The sequence below is a fragment of the Drosophila grimshawi genome, unplaced genomic scaffold (genome assembly GCF_018153295.1).
Source record: "Drosophila grimshawi isolate 15287-2541.00 unplaced genomic scaffold, ASM1815329v1 contig_848, whole genome shotgun sequence".
Lineage (NCBI taxonomy): Eukaryota > Metazoa > Arthropoda > Insecta > Diptera > Drosophilidae > Drosophila > Drosophila grimshawi.
The window spans coordinates 1,920,461-1,936,516 of record NW_025063692.1 but is presented as its reverse complement, the minus strand read 5'-3'; the positions used below and the strand labels follow the sequence as shown (position 1 = coordinate 1,936,516).

The following is a 16,056-nucleotide window of genomic DNA, read 5'->3' as shown; positions in this document are numbered from 1 at the left end:
TTTCTGATCTAACAATCAGCATGATGTATTCATAAACTTTACACTTAATGCTCAGTCTCTCAGAAGGAAACTGGGCATCTCAAGCATTTTGTATAAATATGCATTGTTATGGTTATTGTTCGAGTAAATTTACTTGTAATAATAATAAACATTATTATTAAGTGGGCCCTGCATATTCAGAGTCATAGAGAGTCTTGCTAACTTTTCTGTCTTTGCCTGTCTGCCTGTTGCGCCGAGTGCACCCAAGTGCCATTAAGTGGCAAGTCTCCATCAGCAACAACAGCAGCAGCAGCAACAGCAGAGTGAGCAAGCATTTCTGTGCAACAAGATGTTTGTATGTAAATGTCTTTACTGTGTATGTCTGTATGTATTGAAGTTCATATTTGTATTTGCTGCGGCAAAATTTCACATTTTAATGAATTTAATATGACTGAAGGACGAACGCCTACAAGGAATTCAGTTAGTGTAGCATTAATAAACTTTACTTGCTTGTGTTTACGTCTGTGTCCAGTGGTGTGTATAAAATTAAATCAAAAATGTATTCAACCTTCTTCTCGTTGAGCAAAGAACAGATTAAGTTTTCGATTGTAAATCTTAATTTGACTTTAATTTGCAGAGCTAAAAACGTTTGCAGCAATTTCATGAATTGATATATTAGATTATAAAATTCCGCTTGTGGATGGTTGTCGTCAGTTTCGCAGACGATGCATGCTTACTTCATGCCCAATTGTGCAGCTGTGTCTTTTTCTTTTTTGGCAATATTTTGTTTGTGAATTTGCGACTGGCTGCTGCTAAACAATTATGCATTACTCAAGGCAGCAAATGCAGCTCTGTCTACCACTTAAATATTTGACAGCCTGCTGTCAGTGTTGACTGTCTTATTTGTTTATCTATGCTCGGCTCACACACATACAGACAGAGAGACAGACAGCCGGACCGAGAGACAAACAACGGAACAGATACCATTTCTGGCCCTGCTTGTCTCGAAACATTTTACGCAAATTATGGAAAAGTGTGGGTGTGTGAGCGAGAGAGAGAGCTAGCGGGAGAGCGAGAGAGAGAAGGATGCAAGGCAGACGGTTATTGTTCAAGTTGTTGTTTCATTTTATGGCTCTTTAAACTTGAACAACTGTCGTTTTCTGTTGCGTGCTTTCAGCCTCTGCGCCCCCCTCTCTCTCTCTCTCTCTCTCTCAGTCACTGCTCAGCTAAACTTGAGTTGTATTTTTTGAGATACTTTTGGTACATTTTTATGAACAGTATGAGACTCGTGACAGTCGGGACAGTCGGAGATTTGCACACGCGAACAGTCTGTGACTTGTTTGACCGACCACTTGCCATGTAAATTGAAAATTTCGTTGCATATTTCGTGTTGATTTATTTTTTCGGTCCAATTTGCTTGCTTTTCTCTATGTGCGCTGTCAATTCCAGAGATTTTTCCTTGCTCCTGCTGCACTTCATCGAGCCACAACTAGTTAAGCGATTTTCTGTCCTTCTGGCTGCGGTTTATTGAAAAACTTTTGTCAGTTAAGTTGCGCAACTTTGAAGATGGGATACCTTCAGGTTACTTTATGACCAGCCAGATAGGCAGACAGGCAGCCAGGCAGCGACCTTCCTTGCCTTGCCAAATGACTAAGCCACTCATTTGAAATTTAAGGTTAGCCCCAATTTATGATTCATGTGATAAGCAACATTCCCACACTACGACTACAGTTTTGAAACGAAGAAAGACAGAGGCGACAACGGAGCTGGGCAGAGGCCCCTGGACTGGACTCCGACAAGCCAGATGTTTTTTGAGGCGACTATAATCATAAACGATGTAAGCAACTGAGAACCATGGGGAAGAATTGGCTTAGGTTACTCACCTGCTGTCTACTGACAGCACATTGTGGACTAGGAAGTCGCCTAACTAAACTAATTATTCACAGTTGCTATGCAGGTTTTGTGAAAGCGAGGAAGAATCCTCAAGCCACATCCCAGCAGATCAGAGTGTGTCGCCTTAACTAGAAAAAGATGCAGCATCCTTGGGTTGCATGCTATAAGTTTTAAAGACATTGAAACCCTCTTTTATCAGGCGAGGCAGTACTGTTGATTCAATACAACTGCACAGCCAACAACAGTCAATGTTCAGATTAATATTCTAAGCCAATGGGATCGATGAATTAAGCGAAAACGCCTTATTGAAGTGTTTTCTGAATTTATTATTTATTTAAAATATGTAGTTGCAACTACTTTACTCAAATATTTCTATAATTACTCTCAATGCCATTTCATTGCAACTCTCGACTGTCTGAAGTGGCTATTATCCTTGGAGAGCCATTAACTTGGTTAACTAGTTTTCTACTTATGGGATCAGCGGTTCAGTGAGTGGCTCAAGTCCCATCTCTGGCTGGCTGCAGAACGCACTTGTAAACCACTTCTTTTTTTTAACTTTAACTGGTGCACTGCATTTGTTTATTCAGTTTTAGTTTTAGTTTTAGTTTAAGTTTTAGTTTAAGTTTTACTTTACGTAATTACCGATAAGTTGTCCCCTTTAATTTAGCACTTGGGGATGGCAACAAGTGGCTGGCTGGCTGGCAAGCTGCTGGTTGTGACGGATTGGCGGGGAGGGGAGTGGGTTGGCTGCCTGTGAGATTGTGTGCAGCTGGCTTCAAATCATTTTCCAGAATATCGCGTCGCAAGCAGCGGAAAGAAGTGAGGGGGCGTAACCAAGCGTTATCTGCACTTTAATTGCGCCGCCTCTCCTCGCCAGAGTTTTGCATATTTCTTTTTCGTTGTTGTTTAAAGTTTTTTCTTGCTGCCACTTGCTGTATTTGTTTTCAACTGTTTTTCCCCGATGTAGGCGTTGTTGTTGTTGCTGTTGGCCTGGCTGGCTTTAGTCTTGGCTTGGCTTTTCGATTGCACCTTGGAGTAATAAAGGTAAACAATTTGGCACATTACCATTTGCTGCTGCACATTTTCCGGCTGCTCGAGCAACATAATTTTGCGATTTCCCGAAACACAAAGTGATTTTAATCGCCTCTTCCTGGCATGTGGCAGGCGGCGCTTCACAATGTTTGTTTTGTTTGTGTACAGCGTAAAAGTTGCCAACCAACAACAACAACAACAGCAGCAGCAACTTAAGCACAACATAACTTATTAATGATGAGCTGGCTGGGCGGCTGGGCGTGGCACATTTTCCCTTGCAGAAATTGCATGCATGACTGCAGCTGAAATAACATGAGAACTGAAAATGATAGACTATAAACATACACACACGCACACAATGTACGCTAGATGGCGCCAACTAGATTTATCTACGAACAACAGGTGGCTCTAGCACGCGAGCTACTTGTGTAAACGATGAACATCATTTAACTGCTCAACTTGCCTGCTAACAGATCGAACAGCAGAAAAATCGAATGCCAGCAGATAAACAGCAGCAATATCGAATCGGAGCGAATAAAATTGGTAACCAACTACAATTTGGAAAGATTCAATTAGTTGGACACACACAGCAAATACAGAAGAAAGTCTTGCACATATCGCAAACAGTTCCATCAACATCATTTTAAACAATTTTCTATGACGCAACTAGTAAATCTGCAACTCTCCGACAACTGAGTGGCTTTCGTATCTGCAATGTTGCAAAATTATAAAATTTTCTTAGCTATGCAATGCCAATCAATCAATTAATCAATTGCAGATGAGCTTCTATTTTTTTTTTAAATGCAGCAGATACCATATTCATATTTATATATATATATATATAATTTTACTCACTATCAGATCTGATATAGCCATGTTATTTTCTGACCATCCATCATAAAAGCTCTGCTTGTAGAGCATATTAATATAACTTCCTTTTTTTTGCCAACCAATTATATAATGGCTATTGTATGCCACATATATTTCTTAGGCACTATTGTTTCTTCTTTTTGCTTGTTGCAAAACTAATTTACATTTTAATGGCTATTTTCAGTTGCTAAGCAACCTGTTTAATGTCCCACAATGATTGCGGGGCATTTAAAAGCAGTAGTGTTCTGTAATAATAGAAAAAGTAGAAAATGAGAATGAGAAAGCCTCGGGCTGAATATAAAAACACACTTTCCATGCAAATGTTGTGCAGTGGACTGAATAGTGTACCACTACACACACGTCGATTCAATCGACACAAATGAAACACACACAACCCACCTCCCCTACCACCCATCGAGTAATGGCAATTATCGCCGGTGCTGGGTGCCATTTCTCGGCGTCTCATAACGACTTTAACTTAGGTCGGCCACTTTCGTGGATCAACTTAAAATGAGTTACGAATACAAAATAAAATGGGAACTCGAAAGAGGAAGCACAGTTAAAATGTCGTTGCGCATACGCCACATTGTACGGTCGCATAAAAGGCGCTCGGGTATTTGTCAGTCCCATGTCGCATCTGACAAATTTATCATAGCAACCGTTCGCCTTATTTAATTTAAGCACCCCCTTCTCCCCCAACCCCTTTCCCTGAATAAACCCTTTATTTCATTATTTGTGCCAGTAACCAAATTTGTTTTTCTGTTGGCACCTGGGTGAAAAGTGAAAAGTGTATAACGTGGTTATGCGAAAGAACGCAACAGGAAGCAGGAAGCAGTAAGCAGTAAGCAGGATGCATTTCCGACCCCATAAACCATTTATATTATTGAACTGCATGAAAGGCGGAGTCAATCTGGGCATGGTCTGCCGTCCGTCCGTATGAATATCGCCTGCTCAGAGACTACAACAACTAGAAACTTTCCGCTTGCCACAAATCCCTCTGTTTCGCGAATATCGATAAAAATCGATTACTCTTATCAATAAAATACACAAATTTAGAGATAAAGCTTTCCAATTCGAAATTGATATGCTGTGCATATCAATTTAATTATATATATATATATAAATATACATTTAATTATATGTACAGACAGGGCATCTTCCAGGCGAGCACTCTCTACTAGAGCATGCTTATATTCTTTCTTTTCTTTTAGCGTTTTTTACGCTCATTTCTTTAATATGCCCCTTGCGTGCACAGCCACAAAAATAGCGACGGGTGTGAAGGGCTAGGGGATGGTGGGGGGAGGGGGCGGTGTGTTGGGCGTGGTACAATGCCTTTTGTGTGTGCCGCCTAATCACATTTAGCACGTTAACGTGACCTTCAGCCCCCCGCCCACCCCACATTCCCCGCCTTATCGGTCATAGCTTGATACTGTCGATGAATTAGGGCTGCAAATAAGCTGACGCGAAACGCTATTAGAGTTAACTACTTTGCGAGAAATCTGTTTGTTTGTTTGTTAGTTTAATTAGATATTCAATTGCACAATTAATTGGTTATTGGATATCTTGGCGATGTCCTTAAGTACAACTGGTTCAAATTACTTGCTTAATTACTCTATGGAATCTCAACTAATGAGCACTCCTCCATCCTTCCTCCATCCATCTTAATCTCTTTTGCCTTCCATTATGAGTTTGCCTTCGTTGTTATTTGCCTTAATTATTTGATTGGCATTTTTTTTTTTGTTTTTTTTTTTGGGTTGGGGTATCTTAACTTAAAGTGCACTCACTTAAGCCTAATTGAGTTATTCTACACTTGACGAAGCATATTAAAACTACTTAAATCTGTCAGTTCGACTGCCAGCAGTGCTCTGTCTATCTCTCTCTCTCGCTCTCTCTCTATCTCTCTCTTATTGACAGTTAAACTGAAAATCCTTCAAATTGTTTTATTTTTTTTATTTTAATTTTAACTGATGCTTTAATATTTTAATTTATTTATTCGCCTTACACGTATTTAGAACTTAACAATTAATACTGTCAATTGCATAGTGGTAGTTATGCACAGACACACACATACACACACAGACATGCTTAAATAAATATATTATTGTAAGAAACGTGCACTTCATTAAAAAAGCAGAGTTAAAACGAATGCTTCATAGTACGAATTAATTATATTATTGCTTTGGTTGGCAATTGTACACGCTTCTGTGGCTGTGGCAACAACAGCAAGCACAAAGAATAACTCGTGACATTTCGCCACAACAAGTGAAAACAGAACAAAAGTGAAAAGAATTCGCCAACACCGAGCAACTCAACAAATAATTGATATTTATCGCTGCCAGCGACGCGTTGAGTTAAATCAGAGCCGCAGGCAGGCATCAATGGCAATCATTAAAAATGAGTGCAAATTGCAGTTATTCATCTCTTTGCATTCATTATACTGAAGCCTGAATAGTAAATATTTTTCGATTTTTCCATCAAACCAAAATATATATGTATAAATATATTTTTTTGTTTTAAATCATTTTTAGTTGTAGAATGCACATTATTTCTTAAATCACATTCTTAATTTGAGTTTGCAAATCTTAATTTGTGCTCAAAATTCGTATCATGTAAAAGTCGGGCAACAAAATTTGCAATTTTGTTTTGCTGCTTGTTGATTTTAATCATTATTATTATTATTATTATCAGCAGTTTCTTGTATCAAAACTTAGCACAGTTTGCACACTCAGCTTGTTGTTTGTAGCACGCACACACACACACTTATATACATATACACATTAAATATTGACACACTCACAGCCACAATCTTATATACTTATTTACACACAAGCAAGCACACTTGACATGTATATCCACCTTTGTCCTGCAGTCCCATGTGGCTCGAATCTTTACTTTCACATAGTAACACACACACACACAGTCATACACACACACACACACAGTCACACACACACACACACTGAATTTAGTGAATTTCGTAGATACTCAATAGTTTTGATCATCCCACCCACAGCAACGGCGCCAGCGATGAAGAAGCCACCACAGAATTCGACGGCACTGGATGGCAAGGATGCGACCATTTCGTGTCGAGCTGTTGGTGCCCCCAATCCGAACATAACCTGGATCTATAATGGTGAGTGCCACAAGCCGCAATAATAATGATTTCTTGTTGTTACGTTGCACGTTTTAAAAATATTGTAGTTGAAAGATGAGTGTTTAAATGCTAATCAAAAATGTTTCAATGTGTTTTATTCTTTTCGTATGCTAACCCAACAAATTAAATTGCTAACCGTAACTGCAACTCTGCAACTGCAACTGCAACTCTGCCGCACTCCCCGCTTAAACTGCTTGCTGGATAAAACAAAAACAAATATAAATCTTAGAAACCCAACTGGTCGAGATATCAAGCCGCATTCAAGTGCTCGATTCTGGTGATTTACTCATCGCAAACATCCGCGCCTCCGATGCGGGCCTCTACATGTGTGTGCGGGCCAACGAGGCTGGCTCCGTTAAGGGGGAGGCCTATCTCAGTGTGTTGGGTAAGTTATGATACGGCGACCACCCACCAAAACCCCCAAAAACCCCACTAAAAAGCTTACGTATTAATTGTAATTGTCAATCGTCAAGCCAGTAGCCAATTTAATTGCTTGTTGTTGTTAGTCTTTAGGCCTGGAGTGAACAAAGATGTCCAGTGCCAACTAATAAACATATAACACATTACAAGTCATGCATATTGGTATGTGCTTATATATAAACGTAGTAGTTAACCCCTCTGGCGAAACGAAAGATCGGCAGTCAATTGCAATAATTATAACTATAATTAATAATTATATTTTATATTTGGATATATTCAAAATATTATATGCCTTTGCTCGTCAAATCTAATAATGTAATACGTAATAATATATATTTATATATATATTTTTATATTATAATTAGTACTCAAATTTCAAAACTTAGTCGATCTTTTTGATCAGCTATCAATTTAGTCAATAAGTTGTGTAAGTAAAATCAATAATCAGAGCAATCAATCATTAAGTTGAGACTAACTTTCTGAGACTAGCTGTCAGTATTAGTATAAAGACTATAGCTGATGCTAGTATACCGATTTATTTGCAATATATAATAATAATTGTAATGCGTGACACCAGTTTGGTCAAGGTTCATATTTGTTTTTAAGAATTAGAATTTGTATTTTAATTTGTAATTTAAGCTAAACTTGTTTTTAATCTCGAGGCTAATTTTGGGCAACACAAACGGTTTATTTATGGACTTCACTCTGTCGAGTGGCAAATGTGACAAATATTGATCTTTAAGTGATCAAGTGAATGTTTGTATTTGGTGCCATACTTTGCCACTTTGGCTAATGCAGATTAATTTTGAATAGCGTCAAGCTGTGACGTGCAACAACGTGTGGCACACCACACCACATCCCCCCCAAGCACACACTGAATGACATGTGCTGATAAAATTTGTGCAACGGCAAGACCACAAATATGTACAGCTAGCTGCCGTGCAACAGTTGCCGCAGATTTGCAGCGTCGTCGGTCGATAATCACAATATCAAAAGCACCGAGGCGCATCGATACAATATCAATACAGACACACACACAACATATAGTGTCATCAAAGCCGCAGCAAGCACCCACAAAACAGAACACACAACACACAGAACACAGAACACAGCACACATGCAACATAAACAGCAATAATTAAGCGTCCAATAGAACTGTTGCATTTGGAGTGCATTAAGGTTGACGAACTGACCACAAGACACGTTGCAAGCTGCGCTGCAAGCCGCGCTTTAAGCCATGCTACTAAAGTGACACTCTAAAAGGCCAACTATATATTTTAATTCGCTAATTGGAGCAAGCGTTGCACTTCTACTTGTGTCAAAGCGTTGCACTTCTACATGTGTCCATGTGCTGTGCGTGTTGCACAAAACGTGCCGGCAATCAAAAATGGAACTCAACTGAAATTCGCGTGTGCACAGTATGCAAACGAGGCGCCGCCATTCAAAAGAAAAGAACACATCAACATCAACAACAGCAGCAGCAGCAGCCGCAACAAAATGGTCACCGTGCCACAAAGGAAATAAAAGAGCAGTAAAACAAGACCACAGTGCCAAAAACGGTCTCCGGCCGGACTCTAAAAGACTCGTTGAGCGCGTTGAGTTTTTAATGCACACCAACCAAAACTGGAAATGTACATTTTCATAAGTCCAAAACAGAAGATTTCATTGAACATGTTTGCACTTCTTACAAATTAACCGGCAATGGATACTCACCAAATTGAAGTAGATTGGTAGGCCTTTGTAGCTGCTACTTTAACTCTTAAATATATAATTATTATTGTTGTAAGCACATATTCCACTTAACAAAACAACAAAAATGATGGAAAAAGGTTTTTTTTTCTATACATATATATATATATATGTATACAGATATGCATATTAATATATGTACACCTGTGCCGCATGCCTGTAACTTAATTTGCTGAACGCCAGACGCAGGTCGGCCGCATTAAATGGAAACTCAACAAATGTGTTGCACTTAATCGGTTTTACTTTTTAATGCCATTCTCTCTCTCTCGCTCTCTCTCTATCTCTCTCTCTCTCACACACACACTGTTTCATTTTATGCATATTTTTTTTGCTTTAGTGCGAACACAAATCATTCAGCCGCCTGTGGATACCACCGTGCTGCTTGGCCTGACCGCAACGCTGCAGTGCAAGGTGTCCAGTGACCCCAGTGTGCCGTACAACATTGACTGGTATCGGGAGGGTCAGAAGGCGCCGATAGTCAATTCGCAGCGAATTGGCGTCCAGGCGGATGGCCAGCTGGAGATACAGGCGGTGCGGGCCAGCGATGTGGGCAGCTATGCGTGCGTCGTCACCTCGCCCGGTGGCAACGAGACGCGCTCCTCGCGCCTCAGCGTCATCGAGCTGCCCTTCCCCCCAACCAATGTGAAGGTGAAGCGTCTAAAGGAGCCCCACCAGCGCAGCATCAATGTATCGTGGACGGCGGGCTTTGATGGCAATAGTCCAATTTCCAAATTTATTATCCAGCGACGTGAGGTTTCCGAATTGGGTGAGTTTTGCCATATGCTATCAACTTGTTCCACACCACACACCGCACACCACACACCACCCACCGCGCCTGCGACCCATAAATATATATATATATATATATAGTGTAGTATAGACAAGTATATATATCATCACAGTTGTTGTGTGGGTTAGCTAGCGCTAAGAGTATTGTGGTTGTACTTGGTTATGGCTACGAATATTTTCTGGTATTGGAATTTGATTTATCGTACACACACACACACACACACACACACACAGATGTACACACTGAACAACATTAGGTACAGATAATCAGGCATCATGTTGTTCCCTGATTTTGGACCGTGTAATTAGGAAACATGCATCTCATTTCACACAAAATGAACGAGAGCAGACACAACGAAACCGAACAGAAATTTAATTATCCATTTCTGTGGTCTAATTACAAATTGGATTTGTCCATAATAATAATAATAATAATAATATCGAGTGTCCAACAACGGTTCTTTGAGATATACTAGAATGAAAAGCAATTACAAAAATCTACATTAAAGTAAATAATTAATTTGATGCAATTTGTTTTGTTCTCTCTTTCTTCTTCTAACTACTATTTACCCAATCGCTTTAACAACAATTAACAAATAACTCTGACGAATCACGGGACGTGTGGTAATGTGTAAACAAATATACATATATTTACATATATACATATATATACATTAACTTGATATTATACATTTGATTTTGATTTGTACATTTTCGTTGAATTTACTAATTTTTGTATTATTATTTTTGTTTACTTATTTCGCACATTTCACAAAATTCACATCTAACCAAAAATAACACAATCCACACTCATTTTGTAAATTGCAAACCACTCTCAACACTCACTCAACACTCACTCATCACCCATTCATCACCCATTCATCACCCATTCATCACTCATTCATTACCCATTATAACATAATACGATGATCTTTCGTTCGCTCGCACGCTCTCTCGCTCTACCTCACTCTATCTCACTCTATCTCACTCTCTCTCGCTCTCTCTTTCACTGTCTGTATCCCGACTCCCAACGGTATTTCTTCAATCCCATTAACATCATAGAAAAATTCGTAGGTCCAGTGCCCGATCCGCTGCTCAATTGGGTCACCGAATTGGCCAACGTTTCAGCCAATGAGCGTTGGGTTCTACTGGAGAATCTGAAGGCGGCTACCGTTTATCAGTTTCGCGTGAGTGCCGTTAATCGTGTCGGCGAGGGCTCCCCATCCGAACCGAGTAACGTCATCGAGCTGCCCCAAGAAGGTAAGTGCATTCCAACCAACCAATCTATCTATCTATCTTTTGCCTGTATGGCAAACGGTAGCCTAGACAAGAATTTTGTATTTATTTTATTTTTTATTTACATAAATCGAACTTATAGTTATTTAACTTGAAGCTAACTTTAATTATTTTGTGTGCGTTTTTCCATATTTGTCAAGTATTTTGATTTTGTGACTTTGCTTGTGGATTGCAAGTAACATCTTCGAAAGAAACTTGTATATATCTATCCACTTCTACTCTGTGAAAGTCAAGCATAATTTCGTTTTGCTAAATTTTAAATCTATAAGAACTATCACAAAATTTAATATAAAACTATTTTCTCAGATCTATACTTGAGAGAAACTGCGTTTAAAAAATGATTCAATAGTGATGATAATCAAATCAATCCGCTAAGGGAACATTATAAATTTTTGATTACGGATATATATGAAATAAAATGGCAACAAAATTCGTTGAATTTAATTACATTTTGCGTAGATTAATTGCATTTTTAGTTGGTGGTCTTAAGTATTTCGCAAAGTTTTATTTTGAAGAGTCACTTGAGCAGCTTTATATTGTAGGGTTGTCGAGTGCACTCGTTGTAGCTTTTTGAACTGAGTAGTTCGCATATGTATCTGTATCTGTATCTGTATCTGTGTATCTTAATGTATTGCTCAAGTAATTATCGCATAGAACTAATGCTATATAACCATATATGTATATGATACTTCTAACTGCTATCGTTGTCGTCAAATCGCATCGTCGACTGTGCCCGCTTTTGATGAACAAATGCGCGTAGTCTTTCCACGTTATCGAGGTACTACTATATACAAATATATATGTATAACACCCACAAAAGAATCTTTCTCACTCTCTCTCTATCTCTCACCAATAATAATAATAATAAAAGTATTTTGTTGATTAAACAATTGACAAGTGCCTTGTAATAATATGCAAATATATTGATTGATATTCACAGCACCCTCGGGTCCGCCAGTTGGATTTGTTGGGTCTGCCCGTTCCATGTCGGAGATTATAACGCAATGGCAGCCACCGCAGGAGGAGCATCGCAATGGACAAATCTTGGGCTATATATTGCGCTATCGCCTCTATGGCTATAACAATGTGCCCTGGTCGTATCAGAACATTACCAACGAGGTGCAGCGCAACTTTCTCATCCAGGAGCTGATCACCTGGAAGGATTATATCGTACAGATTGCCGCCTTCAACAATATGGGCGTGGGGGTCTACACTGAGGGGTCCAAGATCAAGACCAAGGAGGGCGTACCCGAGGCGCCACCCACAAATGTCCGGGTACGTGCCGTGAACTCGACGGCATTTAAGATTAGCTGGAAACCACCGAATCCGCAGCAGATCAATGGCATCAATCAGGGCTACAAGATCCAAGCATGGCAGCAGCGTGAAATCGATGGTGAACTCCAGGACGTCGAGCAGCGCATGATGACGGTGCCGCCCAGCCTAATCGATCCCCTCGCCGAGCAGACGACCGTCTTGAATGGCTTGGAGAAGTACACCAAGTACAATATAACCGTATTGTGTTTTACCGATCCAGGCGATGGCGTTGCTAGCGTCAAGGTGCCAATGATGACCAAAGAGGATGTGCCCGATGAGATAACCGCTTTGCACTTCGCCGAGGTCTCCGATCGAGCTGTCACCGTACTCTGGTCACCACCCCGACATGCCAACGGTTTACTCACTGCCTATACGGTGCGGTATCAGGTGCGCGATCGACCCGAGACCATGAAATCGATCAATCTGACGGCGCAGGAGACTCAGGTGGTTGTCAATCAGCTGCAGGCGACGACACACTATTGGTTTGAGATCTGTGCCTGGACAAAGGTGGGCAGCGGTGCACCCAAGACGGCAACCATACAATCGGGTGTGGAGCCAGTGTTGCCGCATGCACCAACTAGACTGGCGCTGTCCAACATTGAGGCCTTCTCGGTGGTGTTGCAATTTACGCCCGGCTTCGATGGCAACTCAAGCATTACCATATGGAAGGTCGAGGCACAATCGGCACGCAACATGACCTGGTTCACTGTCTGTGAGATCAATGATCCCGATGCGGAAACCCTAACGGTGACCGGTCTGGTGCCCTTCTCTCAATATCGTTTACGTCTAAGTGCCACGAACGTGGTGGGCACCTCAAACTCATCCGAACCGACCAAGGACTTTCAAACAATTCAGGCACGTCCGATGCACGCACCCTTCAATGTGACCGTCCGTGCAATGGGATCGACACAATTGCGTGTCCGCTGGATACCGTTGCAGCAGACGGAATGGTTTGGCAATCCGCGTGGCTATAACATCACCTATCGTCCGGTGGATGACACAGCGTACGATGGCAACGGACAGTTGCGCAGTGCACTCATCGAGGATCATACAGCCAATTCGCATGTGCTCGAGCATCTCGAGGAGTGGACCCTCTACGAGGTGATCATCTACTCCTGCAACGATGTCGGCAGCTCCCTCGGCAGCAACCCAACCGAGGAGCATACACGCGAGGCAGTGCCCAGCTATGGACCGCTCGAGGTCGAAGCGAATGCGACATCATCGACAACGATTGTGGTGCGGTGGGGCGAGGTGCCCGTGCCGCATCGCAATGGACAGATCGAAGGATACAAGGTGTACTTTGCGGCAGCCGATGGTGGCATCAATACACCCATCCAATTCAAGACCATACCGAACAACAGCTCATTCACCACGACGCTAACCGAACTCAAGAAGTTTGTCGTCTATCACATTCAGGTGCTGGCCTACACCAGATTGGGCGATGGTGCTTTAAGCTCGCCACCATTACGTGTCCAGACCTTTGAGGATACGCCCGGAGCACCGTCGAATGTTAGTTTTCCGGATGTGACCTTCTCGACGGCACGCATCATTTGGGATGTGCCCGAGGATCCGAATGGCGAGATTCTTGCCTATATGATCACCTACAGACTGAATGGCAGTGCTTTCCTTAACTATAGTCGCGAGTTCTCGCCCTCGGATCGCACCTTCCGTGCCACTGAGCTGCAGCCGGAACGCTACTACAGCTTCACGGTGACTGCACAGACGCGTCTCGGCTGGGGCAAGATTGCCACGGTGCTTGTGTACACCACAAACAATCGGGAGCGACCACAGGAGCCATCGACGCCGCAGGTGTCGCGCAGCCAGATCCAGGCGCATCAGATGACCTTCAGCTGGACACCGGGCCGAGATGGCTACGGACCGTTGCGCTACTATACGCTCCAGTTCTGTGAGAACGAGGGTCCCTGGCAAACGTTGCCCGAAAAGGTCGAACCCTCGATCACCTCATATACGGTGTACGACTTGAAGCCGCACACGATCTATCAGTTCCGCATTCAGGCAACCAATGATCTCGGCCCGTCGCCGTATAGTTTTGAGAGCGTTCTGGCTCGCACCCTGCCAGCAGCCCCATCGGCGGCTGTGGGTGGACTTAAGGCGGTGCCGATAACACCGACATCGGTGCGTGTCCATTGGAGCGCCTTGGAGACGGCCATGTGGAATGGGGATACTGCAACTGGTGGCTATCGCATCTTGTATCAGCTGCTCTCCGATTTTCCCACGGCATTGCAGACAACGCCCAAAACGGATGTGATGGGCATCAATGTGGACAGTGTGGTGCTCTCGGATCTCACCCAGGATCGCAACTATGAGATTGTTGTGCTGCCCTTTAACTCACAGGGACCGGGTCCGGTTACGCCCCCAACAGCTGTTTACGTCGGCGAAGCGGTGCCGACGGGCGAACCACGTACTTTAGAGGCCGCACCCATATCCAGCACTGAGGTGCGTCTACGCTGGAAGCCACCCATCCAGAGCATGCAGAATGGCGATGTTCTCGGCTATAAGATCTTCTATCTGGTCACCTATTCACCGCAACTGCACGATCGCGGTCGCAAATGGGAGGAGGAAATCGAGGTTGTCGCTGGCACAGCCACATCACACAATTTGGTCTTTCTCGACAAGTACACCGAATATAGCATCCAGCTGCTGGCCTTCAATCCCGCCGGCGACGGTCCACGCTCCACTTCTGTGACGGTGAGAACCCTCCAAGGTGTGCCCACTGCACCGCGGAATTTACGTTTCACGGACATCACGATGCAGAGCCTGCAGGTCACCTGGGATCCGCCCAAATACCTCAATGGCGAAATAGTCGGCTATCTGGTGACCTACGAGACCACCGAGGAGAATGAGAGTAAGTAAAAGAAAGACAAGCAATTGGATTAGACACCTTACTATTAGTGCTGATAAGAAATATATATCTTAGCCTAATCGGATTACATGTTGTTTCCAGCAGTGCTTTCACAAGATTCCCTTTTAGTTAAATTCCCAGTGAAGTTGTCACAATATATTTGCGCCTGCTAATAATTTGTTTTCTAGTTCAAGTTGTTCACGGATATCGAAATGTAATTTGCATTTGCTTTTTGGTTCACACAGAGTTCAGCAAGCAGGTGAAACAGAAGGTATCGAATACAACGCTGCGCGTCCAGAATCTGGAGGAGGAGGTCACCTACACGTTCACCGTGCGTGCCCAGACCGTTGACTACGGGCCGATGATCAGTGCGAATGTGACAACGGGACCGCAGGATGGTTCGCCAGTAGCACCACGGGACTTGATACTCACCAAGACACTATCCAGCGTCGATATGCATTGGGTGAATGGACCCTCTGGTCGCGGCGCCATACTCGGCTATCTGATCGAGGCCAAGAAGCGTGGTAAGTGATTGTTATACGGCTGCACTTAATCCTAACTTGTAGTGGTACCGGCTTTCTCTATGGAGTCATTCTCTAACTGCCTTTCGATTTCTATTCTATGCAATAATCTTTTGGTGAACTGGTTCCAAATTAATGCAATTTTCAAAACCAAAAAAAAAAACATAAACAAAAAC

The 16,056-nt window shown here is 42.4% G+C and overlaps 1 protein-coding gene across 1 annotated transcript in view; it reads left to right on the top strand.

Moving 5' to 3' along the window:
- LOC6569517 (protein sidekick) overlaps nt 1-16,056 on the top strand; it is a 56,648-nt gene that overhangs the window by 38,448 nt on the left and 2,144 nt on the right. The window contains exons 6-11 of the mRNA XM_032741293.2: nt 6,788-6,907; nt 7,158-7,313; nt 9,435-9,863; nt 10,949-11,146; nt 12,123-15,362; nt 15,605-15,883. Of these exons, the coding sequence (XP_032597184.2) occupies nt 6,788-6,907; nt 7,158-7,313; nt 9,435-9,863; nt 10,949-11,146; nt 12,123-15,362; nt 15,605-15,883 (4,422 nt within the window). The remainder of the gene's footprint in view (nt 1-6,787; nt 6,908-7,157; nt 7,314-9,434; nt 9,864-10,948; nt 11,147-12,122; nt 15,363-15,604; nt 15,884-16,056) is intronic.